The 16,974-nt window shown below is 47.1% G+C and overlaps 1 protein-coding gene across 1 annotated transcript; it reads left to right on the top strand.

The window, feature by feature from the left end:
• Positions 1 to 8,311: 8,311 nt before the first annotated feature.
• Positions 8,312 to 16,621, top strand: CLEC3B (C-type lectin domain family 3 member B). Its single transcript, XM_005519040.3, has 3 exons — positions 8,312 to 8,638; positions 13,269 to 13,367; positions 14,696 to 16,621. Exons 1-3 carry the CDS (start codon positions 8,533 to 8,535, stop codon positions 15,094 to 15,096), a joined length of 606 nt encoding a protein of 201 aa, XP_005519097.1. The 5' UTR covers positions 8,312 to 8,532; the 3' UTR covers positions 15,097 to 16,621.
• The last annotated feature ends 353 nt before the right edge of the window (positions 16,622 to 16,974 follow it).

Below are 16,974 nucleotides of genomic sequence, written 5' to 3'. Positions count from 1 at the left end.
GAAGTGCAGAAGCAGCAGTTGATGCTGTTACCTGGGAAGGGCTTGAGTCTGTTTTCCAGAGTGACTGGTGTACTTTCCATGTAATTCTGTTTGCATGTGTTTCACTTCTGTAAGCCAGCTGCCATGTTCTAGAATGCATATGGGGCTGTCTTCAGTGCAGCACAAATGAGAGCAGCATGAGGTGGAAATCTTCCTTCAAATCAACTTACTATTCCTTGAATAAAGTATGGTTAGATTTTACTATAAATGCAACATGGTCCCAAGTTCCCAATTCATATTTTAAACCAAGATTTGTCTACAGCTGCCTCACAAGGGGAAGCAGGGGGGCAGGCACTGAACTATTCTCTTCGTTGACCAGCGACAGGACTCGAGGGAGCAGCCTGAAGCTGAGTCAGGGACAGTTTAGGTTGGATATCAGGAAAAGGTTCCTCACCCAGAGGGTGGTTGGGCACTGGAACAGACTTTCCCAGGAGGCGGTCACAGCACCAAGCCTGACAAGAGTTCAAGAAGTGTTTGGACAATGCTCTCACACACATGGTGTGACTCTTGGTGTCCTGTACGGGGCCAAGGGTTGGGCTTTGATGATCCCAGTGAGTTCCTTCCAACTCAGGATATGCTACGATCTCCTTGCTCCCTAGTGCTCTACCTATCCCTTTTGCCAACTGGTTCAGTAGTAACCCAGCCAAAGCATCTCACTGTGGCTAAGGAGAAGGGACATGGCCAAGGTAATTGGGAAACTAAGTTGATCTTTAAGAGTTTGATAATTCAGCTGGAAAAGCATAGTGGCTATCAATAATGATCCTTCACAAGGAAAAGCAGAGGATTACAGATAAGGCATGGATACAAGTTGCATCACCAGGTGTTGAAACCAGTGGATTCCCTCCCTACATCAATTGGATGGCCCAGCAAAGAGTAAGAGGTGTTTATTTGGCATGATAGGAAAAGACAACAGATGGAAAAAGTCAAAGGAAGAAGCTGATTTTTAAGAAGCTGATATTTCATCTGCAAATGGTAAGGATTGTTTTGAACAAACTTTATGGCAGAAGTTACTATAATAATCCAGGAGTTACTTAGCTCTTAATCAAGCAACACTTTCTGAATTTTCTGTTTCAATTTTATAATACCAGATAAAGAATTTTCTCTTGACTATAATGTGTTTGGTGGGGAAAAGGGAAGGAAGTCTTTTGCTGAAGGAGAGCAGTAGATACAAGACAGAACATATTACCGCTCACATGATCACATTAAAGTATATGGAGTATTTAAAGTCCCCAAATCTCTACAGTCCTTCTGCTAGAGGTTATACATATAAATACATTAAAGATGACTGCAACAGAACTGTGTGTTTCAGGTATGTGTAGCCACTGCTATAGCAAGCAGTGTAACAAGCAGGCAGGTCGTTAAAAAAAAAAGTTGTCCCCTAAAATTTGCCCAAGGTTTGTATTTTGAAGGGTTAGGATTTTTTCAGTACCTTAAGGAATGGTTTAGGTAGGTTGTAATGGTGCTACACAGTAGTAGAGCCAAGAAGTGACAATGAGTGTACATATTGTCTTTTATCACTTCAGCAGAATTATTCTGTGTGAGGCAAATACTAACCTGACATCAGCTTTACAGTAGCTGTGATCCACTCTTTGCCATGCAAAGCTGCTTGTAAAAACATAGAAATAAAGAAAACTGAAGGGAGAAAAAGACCTTTAAAGTACCTTAGACTTATCACAGGGAGTTTTTTTTATCACATTTTATTCAATGTTTCAGAAAATGGTTAATGTAAATGATACTGCAAGTCTTGAACCTCAGCCATTCTCTGAATGTTTTATTGCAGATCTGTGGTCGGAGACAAAAAAGCTGCCCCGAGTTACACTCGGGGTGAATTTTGTAACATGAATAGTGTAATTCTACACAGCCTTCCAGCTGAAGGATGTCCAAGCATTTTGCAAGTTACATCACTTAAGATGCTTTTTTTCCCCTCTCCAGATCCTTTTAATTTTAAATATATTTTTATGAGAGCTGGAGGTGGTGTTGGGAAAAGAGACATCGCTGTGTTTCAAGTGTGCAAACTGACGCCTCTGTAGAGGGGAGTACACGTGCACTCCCTCCCCATTTCTTAATAAGGATAGCAAATATTCTGCCCTCTGAGATCCAGGCTGTGTGCTCAAGGGAGAGACTTGGTTCCGAGCACTTCCTCAGAGCAACGCTGTAAATTAACACGGTGCCAGTGTCTGCAGTGCCTCCCCTACACGTGTGTGTCCTCCTCCTGGTCTTCTGCAGCAGGGTCTGCAGGCACAGAATGAATCGGGGGTCTTAAGGGGTCCTGTTCCTCCTGTCACTGCTTCCCATCTGCTGGCATGGAAAAGCAGTGGCGTGGGGTGTGACCCCAGTTCAGATGGGGTCTGCTTCAACCCCTGATATATAAATAATGAGCCCAGCCAAAAGTATTACAGAGCTGCTAGTTGGTCTCAGCTGCCCCTGGAGGTTTGCTGCTACCAGCTCATGTCCCAGATGGATAAACAAAGCTCTGACAGGGGTAAAAGGTCCTACAGCTCTCTCCCAGTTGATACAGTATCTGCCAAGAAATCTGTGAGACTGTGTTTCTTAGGCATGCTAAGGGCTAATTTCTATTTTCTTAGCTCCCTTTAACCCCTCCCTTCTATTTCAAACAAAAATAGCAGAATTTTAATGGAGACTTCAACTGAGAATGCCCCTGTTCCCATCTGGGCTGGTGGAAAGTTCCATGTGTTGCTGTGCAGAGACTGCCACGTTTTCATTGACTCGAGTCCAGTACAACTAAGAGGAAACATCTGTGGAGTGGGATAGCTCTCTTGTTTGTCCCAGAAATTAATTGCTTCTGCTGGGAGTGTCGAGAGGCTGAAAGCTGTGTACTAGAGATGAGGAGTCTAGCAACTCCTGCTAGGCTTCTATTGCCTAAAAAGCACACACCTGCAATTTACCTGTTTCACAGGGGCAGCATTCCCCTTGAAGCAGGAGAAGGCTAGGCTGTAGGTCAGTGGACCTGGCAGATTTACCAAGCCCAGGAATCCCATCAGCCCACGTTTTGCAATTACAGTTCAACACTGTAATTGTGTAGTCTGGGGAGAAGAGAGGAGCTCATTCTGCCCTGTGGAGGCAGTGGGGAGGAGCATGGCTGTGCCACCTGCAGTCAAGCTTTAAGCAAAGCCTTCAGCACAGCCTGCTGTAGAGACAAATTGGCGTGAGCCGGAGCTTGCTCTAGGCTCCTGTGAGACTGGAGTAGCAAAATCTCTTTTCAATGGCTTTGGCACCTTGATTTGACATAGACAATAGGGTGTTTCTACATTTGCTTTGTAAACATCAATTACCTGAGCTTTACCCACTTCTGCTAGGACTGCCTCCAGCTTTCCTTTTGAACTGCAGCAGATGCCACTGCCCTCCTCAGCAGCGGGAGGTTCTCCAGCCCTGCTCTGGCACTGGTTTACTCTGCCTGTGGTAAGTGGCCACTGGCACCCAGAGAGTGGAAGAAGCACAGCTGTGACTGGTAAGACCTGAGCACTCCAGTCCTTACCCCTTTTTGAGAGCTTTGTTCTCTCCGTTCCTTTAACACGCTGGAGAAAAATGCAGGAGCAGGTCTGCAACTGGTACTGAATTTCTTCAGTCATTAGACTCTATGTGATTTCTCAGTTCTTCCCATCCTCTTGTGTCTTAGTGCACTCCTGCCCAATTGCACTCCCTGCCCCCCATGCAAGGCAGCTTTTCCTTCTAAGGCAAACTGTGGCTGCTCCTGTTAGCTGTGCCTCACAGAGGCTTCTTTCCCTTTGTCGAAGTCCCAGACTTGCAGTGATAGTGCTCAGCCACAGCAGGGCACTTGGGTATGGGTCTCCCCACAGAGAAACTGCAGTGCCTTGGGTTTTCCTTGGATCTGCATTTCTAGCTATCCAGGAACAAAGATGTTTTTGCTGTTGCTGCAAAACATCATTAGGATCTCAAACATGCTGCTAATGACTCCCTGGTGATGGTTTAAACCTCCACTATCATTGACTGGAACACTTTTTAATAAAGCTGCAGCTATCTCTCGAGCTCTGTGAACATCTCTGTCGCTATCCTGATCTCAAGATTTGGGTAAGATGAGCAGCACAGGCATGGCTGAGTTTTCATGTCACACCATTTGTCAATGAGATTTGTTTTCCTTTATACAGACAGAGATGATCATAGTTGCTGCAGCCCCTTAGCTTATACATTCAGAAGGCTAAGAAGACATCTCAGGCCCTTTCTGGTTTCTTCCACCCAGCTGGCTGTGGCAGGGACCACAGCCAAGCCAGTGCTAAGGCACTGGAACTACTAGGAACCACCAGCCTGCAGACCCTCCCTTCCAGAGGAGCTCTCTCACTGCCCCTTCTCTCTGTGTTTTGGCAAATGGGAAGCTTGGCTATTTCCACTGCTGGAAACCTCTGGGTTAAAAAGTCATGATTTAAGTCCTACCTGTCTTTCTTCCCTCCAGCAAAAGACCAACTTTAACATAATGAGGCTTTTCAAGGTCATGGATTGCTTTCTTTCTGCTGTCTGATCATGCAAACTTTTCTCTAAATTCAAAAAAATTAAGGAATTCGGGAAGCTGAAGTTGAAATTCTCTTATAATCCATCATTCAGCATCCACAGCAGTATGAAAGCAAACCAGTGCTCAAAGGTGAGAACGACATGAAATAGGAGCCTAGGCTGACAGAACTGCTGTCTACTTGCCAGTCCAGAAATACCGACCATCAAGTTCAGTGGTGACCTCATTTGAACCGATGCTGTGACAGGCAGTGGACCTGGACAGTTAGGAATTCCTCCAGAGTTTCAGTGTTAAATTTAGACACTTCACTACAGTTTTCCTTTGGCTATTTGGACTTTGGGATCTGGGTGGCAAACATAAAGCAGTGAAGACAGATTACCTCTAGCCTACAGGAGCTGCAGTCTCCAAAAAAAGGGAATGTGAGTCCTTTGGTGCGGCTTCTTTGCAAACAGAAGGATTTTAAACAGCTGATACTACTTGAACTCAAGTGCTCCACATTTGCATCTGGTTTGAAGCCCACGGATCTACTGTAGAATGGATCCTTCTGTCCTGTAGCCCTTGGTGTACGTGGGCTAGGGATGTGAGCCATGCTTGACGTGGGATATGATGGGAAGGTTCCCTCCTTGGGCTCAGAGCCAGTTTCCTAAAGTTGGTGCTGGGGATAACGCTTTAGCAAAATCCTTGGTTTTCCCCATCATTGTCCTTATGAAAACCACCCTTTCCTGAACTGTTATTGCATTTCTTCTCAATTGGTCTCCAAAACAATGATCCATAGATTTGGCTCTCTCCGTTTTAACCTGTTCTGATGTTTATGCTGGTGGAAATCAGGAACTATGCCAGCATGAGTGCAGGCAGCAGCTAATGAATATCAGAGATTTTCTTGTGTTAGCCCCACTTCCTCACAGACTGTTTGTTACTGTCCACTGCTGTTTGTCTCCTGTTCTTCTTAGAGGTTACTGTGGTGCCACTGACACACGGATCCTGCCCCTGAAGAATGGATGTCACTGAATCACAGAATATTCCAAGTTAAAGGGACCCACAAGGATCACCAAGTCCAGCTCTTAAGTGAATGGTCTGTACAGGGATTGAGCTCACAATGCTGGCATTTTTAGCACCCAGCTCTAATGGCCTGAGCTGGTCTCAAGAGAGCAGAGATGTGAATCCCAGTGTGCTGCCCCAGCCGTGGATCAGGCCCCCGAGCTGCAGGGCCCCGCACGTAAAGATGCTTTGGGTCTCCCCTTTGCTCTCCTGCTGTCAGTGCTGGCAGGAGCCTTCCCAGAGGAGGAGGAGGAGCTTCAGGCAAAGAGCTGGCATCATTCAGCATTGGAGTGGCCTGCCTTTGAACTGGTGATTTTGCCCTGAAAGGCCAGGTCTGGTAATTGCTGATCTTGATAATAACTGTGTGAATACTGTTATCCAGTCCACCCTTGCACTTTCCAGCCATTGTGCGGCGGCACTGCCTCATTTCTTGGCTTGGCCATGCCTGCTCTTTTCCTAGGAGCCAAAGCAAAATAGCCTCTGATCTTGCTGCCCATTTCCTTGCCTAGCTGGGCACGAAATCACAGGTCTGTGTTGCTGCCAGGAGCATCCAGCTTCCTTTCATGGGCTTATTCCAGCTACTGTTTTGCTCACCGAAAGCCTTCCAAATTCAGCATCCCAGCCTACTTACTGGGTTTCCCAAAGCCACGTAAACTTTTCTGTCTGCTTCCCTGTGGCCCTGGAATGGTTTCCATAAGCATAGGTTCTTCTGCCCTCTTTTTTTCATCTCAAACCAGTTGCCTTGCAATTAACAGGAGCTGCTCTCTCTAACCAGGAGGCTGGGCTTGAAACCAGGGAGTGAAGTGCCTTTACTGGAAAGTAAAATCCATAATTTTAACAAACAGATGTTAAAAATCATGGACAAAACCTTGGTTTCTTGGCATAATTTTAGTATTTTGCTAATGACTTCCAGTTCTATTAGTTCATCTAATAAAAAGGATTACCTCTACTCACTTCCCACACCTCTTTACATAAGAAGTGTGACTCAACAGGATCTCAAAAGCAAAGGACCATTGAGAGCCCTGTTATTTAACTGGAACCTCTGGCTTCAGCAGGAGCTTGGGCAGGGGATGGCTGTTCCCTGAAGCATCCTCATGCTGGATCCAATGCAGCAACACTTCAGCTTGCTCCCATCAGCTGGATGGGCAGGGGTTTATGAGCTTTTGTAATGTCAAGGATTTTTATTTTCAGTCTACATTGGACAGAATCCACCTGTAACACCAACTGTGGATAGGTGTTACAGGTGGAGACAAGTGTTTTCAGTCTACTTGTTTTCATTTTTCTCATTTTTCAAGAAAAATGATGGTGACATCCAGCACAGGACCTGCTAACTGGTGCAGGGAGGGGTCCCCTTGGTGCAGACCTGCTCTTCAGGGACTAATGCAAAGCCACCCTGCCCTTCTTGTTTCATCTGGGCAACATTGGTTGGTCCCAGATTGGAAATCTGAGGTTAGGGATTGCTGTCAAACTCCACACCACAGCAATCTGTTTCATGGGCAGCAGTAAAGGGAGAACTTTGTTTTTTCCTCCAGCTTGGCAGTATATGAATCAAAGCAAAGGCAGGCGAGCATATCTGGAGCCAAGGAAAACTGGGAGGTACTGAGTTACCCACCAAAAGTACTTTTGAGTGTCAAGGAAAGGAAACACGTATATATATGTAGGTGTCTGCCATCTCTTGGGCTCCATCCATCCCATTTTGAGATAGTCCAGGCAGGAGAACAGTAAATCCCCAAGATATGTATTTTCCAGTTTAAATTTGAGTGAAGGATGGTGCATGAATCAAACTGTTCCTCCTATGCTTCGAAAGCTTGGGCTGCATGAGAGCTCTCCGTTCAGGTAGGACATCAGGGCAGGATTTTCCTTATTTAGCAGAAGCGTGAAGCAGAATAACACCGTGGTTGCCAAACTAACTCAAAGGCAGCTCTTTTTCCAGTCACATCCCTGTTTATCTTGGACCTACAATTCCAGAGGTTCACAATGTGCTGGGTGGCATCTTGCCTTAAATTATCAGAAAAGTTTTAAGGTTAATGGCTGATGTCTGGAGCACTTTGATCTCCAAAATGCCCATCCCTTCCCTCCTCCCTCTACATGAATTTCCTCCACTTGTTCAAACTGCTGCTGTTCCTCCTGCGGGAAGGACTTACCTGCTTGTGCTGCAGCTGCTGAACAGCCACACCACCCAAAAAAACAGGCAGTGGTCTTGGTTTAGGCTGCAGAGCTGCTCAGCACAGCCCAGCTGGTTCAAGAAGTCAGGCTGGGAACCTGCAAAGGGGAGGAATGGGGTTTTGTGGAACATATGCCCCTGATCCCAAGTCCCTCTGGAGATCCCATGGAGAAGCAATGATGGTAGGACGAGCCTACCAAAGCCACAGTGAAAGTGCTTTTTAGAGGGCTAAGAGCCACCCTACACTGAGCAAGGAGCTGGGGTGCTCAGTCCCCCACCGCTCCCTCTGTTGGTGCCGGCACATCCCTTACGGGCATCCCTGCTGAGGGCCGGGGGACAGGTGGCCCCTCTCTGTCCCCTCAGCCACCCAAGCGCTGGTTCACACCTCACACCGCTGCTGCCATCGCTGACACACGAGATCAAACTCGTGGCATTGTGCTAAAAGCCGCAGGAAGTCGTTCCAGCCATACTCCCAACTTTTCCTTATGTTTAGCTTAGCAGACTGTCGGCACACTCATTCCCTTTTTTGTTTTGGTTTGGTTTTTTGTTTGTGTTTTTTTTGTTTTATTTTGTTTTTCTTTTTTAACGAAAACAAGCGGCGTGCTAAGAACTGGAACAACCCCCCAGGGAGGTGTTCAGCCTTGGCCGGAGCCGCCTGAGCCCCCGGGGGCCGGGAGGCTGCCGCTGGCCCGGGCTCAGCCGGAGGCTTTCTGGGACAGCTTTCTGGGACAGCCATTCCCGGCTCCAGCCGCTGGCCAGGCGGCGGTGTGAGGGCAGAGCCACTGCGGCTCCGCTCGGACCGGACGGCATGGCGCTCCGGGCAGCCTGCCTCCTCCTCTGCCTCCTCTCCCTCGCACAGGTCTCCGGCCAGCAGAACGGCAAAGCCCGGCAAAAACCGGCGGCGTCCAGGAAAGGTAAGGGGCGGCGGCAGCTTCCCTGCGAGGGGGACTTACAGGGCTTGGGGGGGTTGTGGTGAACCCACTCGTTTGGGTATTTAATGGTGCTTAGAGAAACTTCATAAAAAGCATCTAAAAACCTAATAAAGCGTCTTCCTTCCCCCCCTCCTCCGTGGGAGTGATTGTGCAGCTCCTCTGTACAATAGTGAGGGGATTAAAATGGTTTTGGTGGGTCCCTACCCTGAATAAAATTATTGGAACAGCTTGGTCTGAATTTCAGAGGAAATGCATTTTCTGTGTTCCATCTAAGGCTCATCCCAAGCTTTTCCTCTAATAATTAAATTCTCCCTTTCTCTAACCCCCTCACCCCTTCTCATTCATTTTGCAGAAGCAAGTAAGTGCCAGATGACAGACAATTTTGGAGATAAGAGCAGGCAGAAAATATCGAAGCCATTCAGCATCAACAGGGCTCTTCATTTCAAACCACTGGCCTCGGGTGTATTTCACACGGGACACGAGCTCTGACTACTCAGGCTTGTCAGACAGCAGTGCACACACAAAGTTGCCTGGGTTTTCTATTCCCTAGTGTGTTTATTTCTCCTTTTCTTCTCCTGTTTTCCTCCTGTCCCATCCTTTGTCCCTCTGACTCAATGCACATTGAGTATGGGAGAAGGCAGGAAGGTGAGGAAGCAGCATGTGAGCCTGCCTGATGTGTCCAACAGGGCTTGGACCGCTTCTGGCAGGCGCTTTCCTGCTTGGAACGAAGTGGGGAGCAAGGAGGAAGCATCCCTGGAATTCACTTGGCCAGGCTGCTGTCTGCGCTGACTCAGTGGCTATTTCTGTCAGATTCCATCCTTGAGAAATTTTTGCCTTTTCTCCCATTAGATCTTTCTATGAATTCACAAACTTAGCCGCTTATTCCACATCTTATTCTGCAGGACATGGAATAACAAAAAATTATATATGAGCCCTTGGGCTCATATAGGGCACATACATGCATTGCACTCGCTGGAGGTACCAGGAGAGAGACATTTCTTAGAGAAATTTCTCTCCAGGTATCATTGCAACTGCTGTTTGTAATTGAGTAGTGACAAGGAGGTGGGAGAAAAATCACCTTTTTGACAAAAAAATTTGGCTCTGATTTAAAAACTTTAAAAACTTTTGAGGAGGGTGTCCTGAAAATCAAGGCATCTGGACCAGTCAGAATTTATTTTCAAAGGTGAGGTCATATTTTCTGTGGAGAAAAGGGAAAACCCAGCAACTTGGCATTTTTTGATCAGTCCCATCCAGCCCCATAGGGGATCAGCTGCCCTGCCTTTACTGGAAACTTCCAGTATTTCTTGGTTAATATTTTTCAGATTTTTACCAATGCCAGGGGGTAAGAAAGGAGGAGGAAGAGCGCTAAAACTCCCCTGTGAAGCTCCTCTTGCCCTCCAGCCCCTCTCCACATCCAAGCCTGCCTGCCCAGCCACCACAGGGGCCAGGGCTCAGCCACTTCTGCCCTGAACAATGGCAGGATGTCCCCCCCATCTCATCCTCACCAAACTCCTCATCCAGTACCTCCATCCTGGTTCCACCCCTGCACTTTGCCTCAGAGGGTCAGGCAGGGCAAAGCCACTGGAGGGTTGGGGTGTTTGGCTGAATTTACTTTTTTTTAATCTATTCAACCAAACCACAAATGTTAGAAAAGAAAGTACTGATTTAAGCCAAGCTTTTTATCTTTGGGGTTTTTTTTAGCTTTTCTTTTTTTCTTTTTTGTTTTGTAATTGTTGCTTATGTTTGGATCTGCTTCAGAATGAAAAATGATGCTATTTCAACATGAAATAGCCAAGCCACAGTATTTAGAAAATGCTGAGACAGCACATCCACTTGGCCTGCTGTTTTGTTTTTCCCTCTCAAATTAACTCCCCAGTTATTGTTCCAAATTCAGCAGCTCAGCAAACTCTCCCTGAGCCCCAGTGTCTTGGGGTACAGATGGGATTTGCCCTTGTCTGGTAGCTCTGGAGGTGTCATCCAAAGGCATTCCCAGGGGAGACAGGCACTGGCATCCCCGCCTGGGCAGTGTTGACACCCCAGGGGCTTGGGGGTACAGGCACCAGCCCTTGGGGGGCTCCCCTTGGCCACAGCTGTGGTGGGGTGCTGGGGTCATGGAAGGGACCACCTTTGCATAGCTCTCACAAGTATTTAAGGTAATAATCTAAGGTAACTAGAGACAGAAGTCAGAGTCTGGATGCTTAATTCAGTGGATAGGGAATAATCTGGGCTTTTTGCCTAATGCCACCTACTGCCCAAAATTTCAGTGTATTCTTGTCTGGATGCTCTTCCCTGAAAATGACCGTGAACATTTACACTGCTATAAATCCAGCGTGGGTGTGTTCAGTCTCCTCCTTTGATCCAGGGACAGACTGCAGTATGGGACCTGACTCCACTTGGTACCTTTGAGGAAATGCCTGGTGTCAGAAGAAATTCTGGTGGCCAGAGAGCTTTGATGACAGACATTGTGAACCAGAGCAATGCTCATTCCCTTGGGGGACAGGAAGCTGTTTGGATCTCCAGGCAAAGCTGAAAAACCCATTTATATATCCGAATTTCATACAGGAATAGTTAAAACATTAACATTTACTACAGAGGGATTTTTTTATTATTCAGCATATAATTAGAAAAGGTGAGAGTTCCCATTTGCAGCTTTAAGTACATTCCTGGCCATTTCAAACCAACAGACTATTGTGACCCACAATTCTGAGACTCCTTTTGATCATGCCTCTGCCCATGCTTAATCCTGCTGCTCACGGTCCTGCACAAGGACCCACTCCAGCTCCCACGGGATCATCAGCATCCCATATGCCAGCTTCCATCACAGAAAACCTAGACTGTAAATAGACTTGATCTCAGGCTCCAGGAGGTGAGCCTTGAGGACATGACAGTGCTGAGACAAAAGCCCATGGCAATAAAATAGACAACACAACATCTGTTGATGTAGACATGGTCCTCACTTTATAGCTGAAGGGTGAGTCAACCAGTCCTGGTTCTCCGTGAGACATGCCAGTGAATGCACTGCTGTAGGAACATTTTGTGGCCCAGGATTTGGAAATGAGGTGCTGAAAAGGGACAGGGCTCTTAGGTGGCTATCAAGGAGACATGTCACCTCTCATGGCAGGGACCCTCAAGGTGGGAACACACCTGCAAACCCAGCTGTAACACTGTAAGGAGCTGCCCCAGAAAGACTCATTGGTAGTGTCCTGCCATGGCCTTTGGATGTTACTTAAACCTTAGAACATTTGTTCTGCTGCAAGACAGCCTTGCATGGAAAAAAACCCCGTGATTAATTAGCCATTTCCCACAAAGTGTTTTCATCAAAGGCAGCAAAATAATATCTAGTGCCTCAGTGTTAATCCATTAAAGTTAATTGAGCAATGAGTAAAGCAGCTTAATGACCTCCTCCTGACGTGTCTGGCTTTTCATATTCATGGCACCATGTAATCTTGGGTTGGTGGTTTTGGTCCACATCCAGGCTGCTTCCCTACTTGCCTGCCTTGGTGCCTAAGCTCCTTGGCCCTCAAGGAAGTCCCTCCTACTGCATTCATGGGCAAATTGTCCCCTTTCCTTTCACCACAGGAGAACTGCTAGATGCTTTTAGCAAGAGAACTACTAGACGCATACAATCCCTCAGTGTGCAATCTCTCACCACCTACAAGGTGTAAATGGTCCCTTTGCTCCTGTCTGGGAGAAATCCTACTACTGATTAATAACTGGTTGGAGCTGTAGCAGAAGCAACACACCTGGCAAGAGGTAGGCTTTAAGAGCCAGCTCCCCAGCCAAAGAGGTGTCTTCTTACAGCAGGAGAGCAGCTCTGGATGGTGTTTGGGTACCCACACTGGGGGTGATGAAGGCAGAGATGAGGCAGAGGCCGCTGTGATGGTCCAAAGGATGGTGTGGTTGGTGGGCAGAGGTTGGTGGTGCAGAGGCAGATCCAGTGGAGGTAGAATCTGCAGCCTTTCCAGCCCCTTCCTGCTGAGGATCAGCCTGGTGAGCAAAATGCTTTCCTATCAACCCACCAGTGACAGCAGACAAGAGGTGGGTGCAGCCAAGAGTGAATAGGGAGAACATCATGTCTTAGGGTGTTTAAGGGAAGCCAGGAGGGTGTGCTGTGAATAGAAAGAGCGTGTTTTTGAGGAATTGGAAGAAATAAATCCTGTTCATCATTAGCTTCAAGTTGCCCACAAAATATGTGTGTCAGGACTTCTGTTCAGGCAGCAGCATCAGATGGTGTCCTCTTGCATTTTGGGAGCTCTGCCCAGGGGTGCCAGGGACAAGCCTGCACCTTGCAATGCTCATGCATGTGACCTCCTCCCCAGCGCTGCTGTGGCTAGCCAAAGGGTGACCCCTGAAGCTGGAAGACACATGAGGTGCACAGCCCCAAAACCTGAACCAGGAAAACATGGTTGTTATTGGTAGTGGAACCAGGCTGGCAAGCAAACACGCACTCTGATGGATGTGCAAGGGGACGCAGGTTCTGACTTCGTGGATTCCTTTTTTGTGTCCTTCTCTGAAGGCAAAGAAACATGGTGTGTTGATGATAGGAACAGATTTGGTTGCCTCCCCTGGGATACAACCAATATTTGTGCTCTTTCTTTGATTTCTCCAACAGATGTTGTGAGCCTCAAAATGATTGAAGACCTGAAGGCCATGATTGACAATATCTCTCAGGAGGTTGCTCTACTGAAGGAAAAGCAAGCACTCCAGACAGGTAAAGGGCTTGCTGAAGAACACATGACTTTTACTTTGAGAGAGGAGCTGCTTGTAAAGTGGCTGCAATTGCTCCACATGTCTCAATGAGAGATGCCCAAGCACCCCACAGCAGCAAGCCCACCACTGGGAGAGAGGTTGGGGGATCAAAGCAGAGTGTGGGTCTCTGGGCTGGTGAACTTCCTTGGGCAGTTAATGACAGGAGTTGTGCAGGGTGGAGCCCCCCACTTTATGTGCTTCCCATTTGGATATTCCCATGTTGCTAAGCCAGATGTTCATTTTCCTTTATGAGGTGGAGGGATGGGACTTGGATTAGTCTGTGCTTTAACCAAATGCAGCTTAATCTTTTGTCTGAATCCCAGTGAAATGGTGACCTGGTCTCTTACTCATGCCATGGTATTGCCTAGGGAACTGCACTGAGGTCAGTCCTGCTTCATGCACAGAGGTCAGTCCCAAAATGTCCATCTTCCAGACATGTTCCATAGTTATTCTGTGCAAACTCCATTGACATCAGTAGGAGTAGGATTTGCAAAACATGAAGCAGAAATGAGATGAAAATGCAAATTAAGGAGAATTTTCTCCTTAAAAGAAAAGGAACACAAGAAAAATGAAGGCTTTAGTTCCAAGATCACATTCATTGAGAAGTAATTGGTTTGGATATTAATGTGTGGCTCTGATTAGATATTGTTTGGCTACACTACTCTGCACTCTTAAGGTTTAGAGCTTAAAGAAAAACAAAATAAATTGATATCCTTAACACTAAAATCAGAGGCAAGTAGAAATTTCCTCTGAAGACCTTAAGCTATGCAAGCGCAACGCTTCTGATCAAAGATTATTAAAAAAGACTTTTTTTCATCTCGCATAATTAAGATGATTTAATTGGCATGCAGGCTTTTTCCCAAAACACTCCAACACTCGGCAGTGCCTGTGACAAACCGTATTTCCAACAAATTCACCAGAGAAAGAGTAGCATTGGCTGGGGAAGAGCAAGGCCAGGGGAAGGGGCAGGAGCCTTCCATGTTGGAAGGACCATGTTGTGCCTCTGCTCCAGCAGCAGCAGAGCCCAGAAGGGTGGCAGGGGCACCCTGAAAATCCATTTCACCCAGTGATTTGCAGAGGGGGAGAGCACGTCCCCATGACTATGTCCCACTCTGCACAGGAGAGGGTGGGGCCCTTGGAATGCCATGCTGCCAAGGGACACTGTGCAGCCTAAGAAATTAAGTTTGTAGTTTGGCTGCTGGGTTTGCTGTCGCTGCCTCTTCTTGGGCACCATTTTTAAACCAAATTCTCTTTCTGTCTTTTTATTCTCTTCATGTGGTAACCTCTCAGTTTGCCTGAAAGGCACCAAAATTCACCTGAAATGCTTCCTGGCATTTTCGGAGACCAAGACGTACCACGAGGCCAGCGAAAACTGCATCTCTCAGGGCGGCACGCTCAGCACGCCCCAGAACGGGGAGGAGAACGATGCCCTCTACGATTACATGCGCAAGAGCATCGGCTCGGAGGCCGAGATCTGGCTGGGCCTCAACGACATGGCCGCAGAGGGCAAGTGGGTCGACATGACGGGCAGCCCCATCCGCTACAAGAACTGGGAGACTGAAATCACCACCCAGCCCGACGGTGGCAAGCTGGAAAACTGTGCAGCTTTGTCAGGGACCGCCATTGGCAAGTGGTTCGACAAGAGGTGCCGAGAGCAGCTGCCCTACGTCTGCCAGTTCATGATCGTGTAGCGGCGGGGCCTCCCCGCTGCCCAGCCAGCCCGGATCTCCCCCCTGGGCAGCAGGATGATGAAGCTGTAGTTGTGTGTCCGCCTCCAAGTGCATCCGCACACCCACACGCACGTGTTCAGTAGAGTCACCCTTTGCAAAGAGAGTCGCCGCGGCTCGCTGTTGGGTTATAGAGCCCTAGAGCATTTCCTTTGGCCACATCCAGCCCTGTTCGCAGCTGCACTGCTCTTCTTAAGGCACGATTTATAGATATATATATATTTTTTTACACAGGGAATTTATTAGGACAGCTCAGTTGTTCCAGCAGAGAACCAGTGCAGCAGTCCAGCCTGGCATACAGCTGCCTCGGCTGCCCAGGGCTGTCACTCTGGAATTCCTTTCCCATTTTGCTGAGCTTTCTTGGGACACCAGCATAGGCAGTTTCTGCTTTCTTCTCTTATTTTGTTTCCCAATAAGCCCTGGCAGCAGTGAGAGTTCCGTGTTCCTCACAGTGTCCTGATTCAGTCTTGTAAGGATCAAGGTCCTGTCTCAATGAGCAGAGGGAGCTACTCCTGCTTTGCATTGAGAGATGCAATTTGGCTTATTTGGCAGGGTACCAGCTGCCCAAGGGGCTGTCCAACTAGTCAAATTACGTGTATGAATGAATTAGCAAGTTACAGGCATGTTTGGTCCTTTTCTCACCAGCCAAAAGCCAGTTTCACTGACTTCAGTGGGAAAGCATGACCCACTGCCAGATCCTTTGAAAAAAAATCCCATCAGAAGTTCTATTTGTGCTACAGTATCAGGAGGAAAGCAGAGAAGACTTGGAGTATAGTTAGTCAACAACATTACTAGAAATAGAAGATGTGTTTATTACATAAAAAACATAAATGTAATACTCTTAGGGAGTATGTTGCTATATAAAAATAACTATATATTGAAAACAAGCCCCAGGACAACTCACTCTAGCAGCTTTAGGAATGACCTGACCTGTTTATATGATGGGAATCCAGATGAACTAGTCCAGTATTTGCTGGTTCTTGGCAAATATAAATCGCCTGACCACTCTTTGTGCCAATATAGTCATGCCCAGCTGAAGGTCTGACCTCAGTGATTTTTTTACTGAGAAAAGGTTTAAAGTAATAAATAAATAAATAAATAAATAAATAAATAAAATTAAATAACAGCAATGGTGGGAAGGAAGTGCAGGTCACCCTGGCAGCTTAACAGAGCTTTGCTGGCTGTTGGCTAAAAGGTATCAGTGGTTCTTTGCAGTGCTTGGTAATAACCCCTCTGGTTTGGGTCACACACCCTGCACTTCCAGGTTGGAGGTGTCAAGACAGGATCCTGCCTGTGGGACAGGTGTTCCAATTTGCTGCTTTGTTTAAAAGCAGCATGGTGGTAGGTCTTCCAAGACATCAAGTCTGAGCCAAGCTGGAAACACACACAAACACAAATGCAGAGTGCACGCTTCTGAAGTTGTCATTGTTGCCAAACTCTCCGCTGTTCAAATGACTATAAAATAAAAATATCTCTATAGCTTGCTGAAGGAATGGAGTTGTGTCTATGTGATTGGAGTGCTTTCTTCTCCTTGTCTTTCTCTTCAGAGCTGCTCCAGGGATATATCTGAAGGCTGAAGATAACAAAGGCAGAGGGGGAAAGCAGAAAGTGAGAGCCTCCCACCCTGTAATACGCTTTATAGGATTCTCGCCCTCCTGCCCTGTTGTCATCCCAGTCACATGCCATACACAGGATACAGGCAGGGAATCCTTTTATAGGAAAATAAGATTTCCTTCCTCCCCTCCCTTGCTGCTGGGAAGTTTAATTCTGAAATAGAAGCTAACCCAGAAGGAAAGTCCCTCCCTCAGCCCTGCTTGGCGGCAGTAGTGGTGCTGGGGAGGT

Source organism: Pseudopodoces humilis, chromosome 1, assembly GCF_049639895.1.
Source record: "Pseudopodoces humilis isolate 2021_Gansu_Grassland_sample_001 chromosome 1, ASM4963989v1, whole genome shotgun sequence".
NCBI lineage: Eukaryota > Metazoa > Chordata > Aves > Passeriformes > Paridae > Pseudopodoces > Pseudopodoces humilis.
The sequence above is the reverse complement of the archived record's forward strand: the minus strand, read 5'-3'. Positions and strand labels throughout refer to the sequence as shown.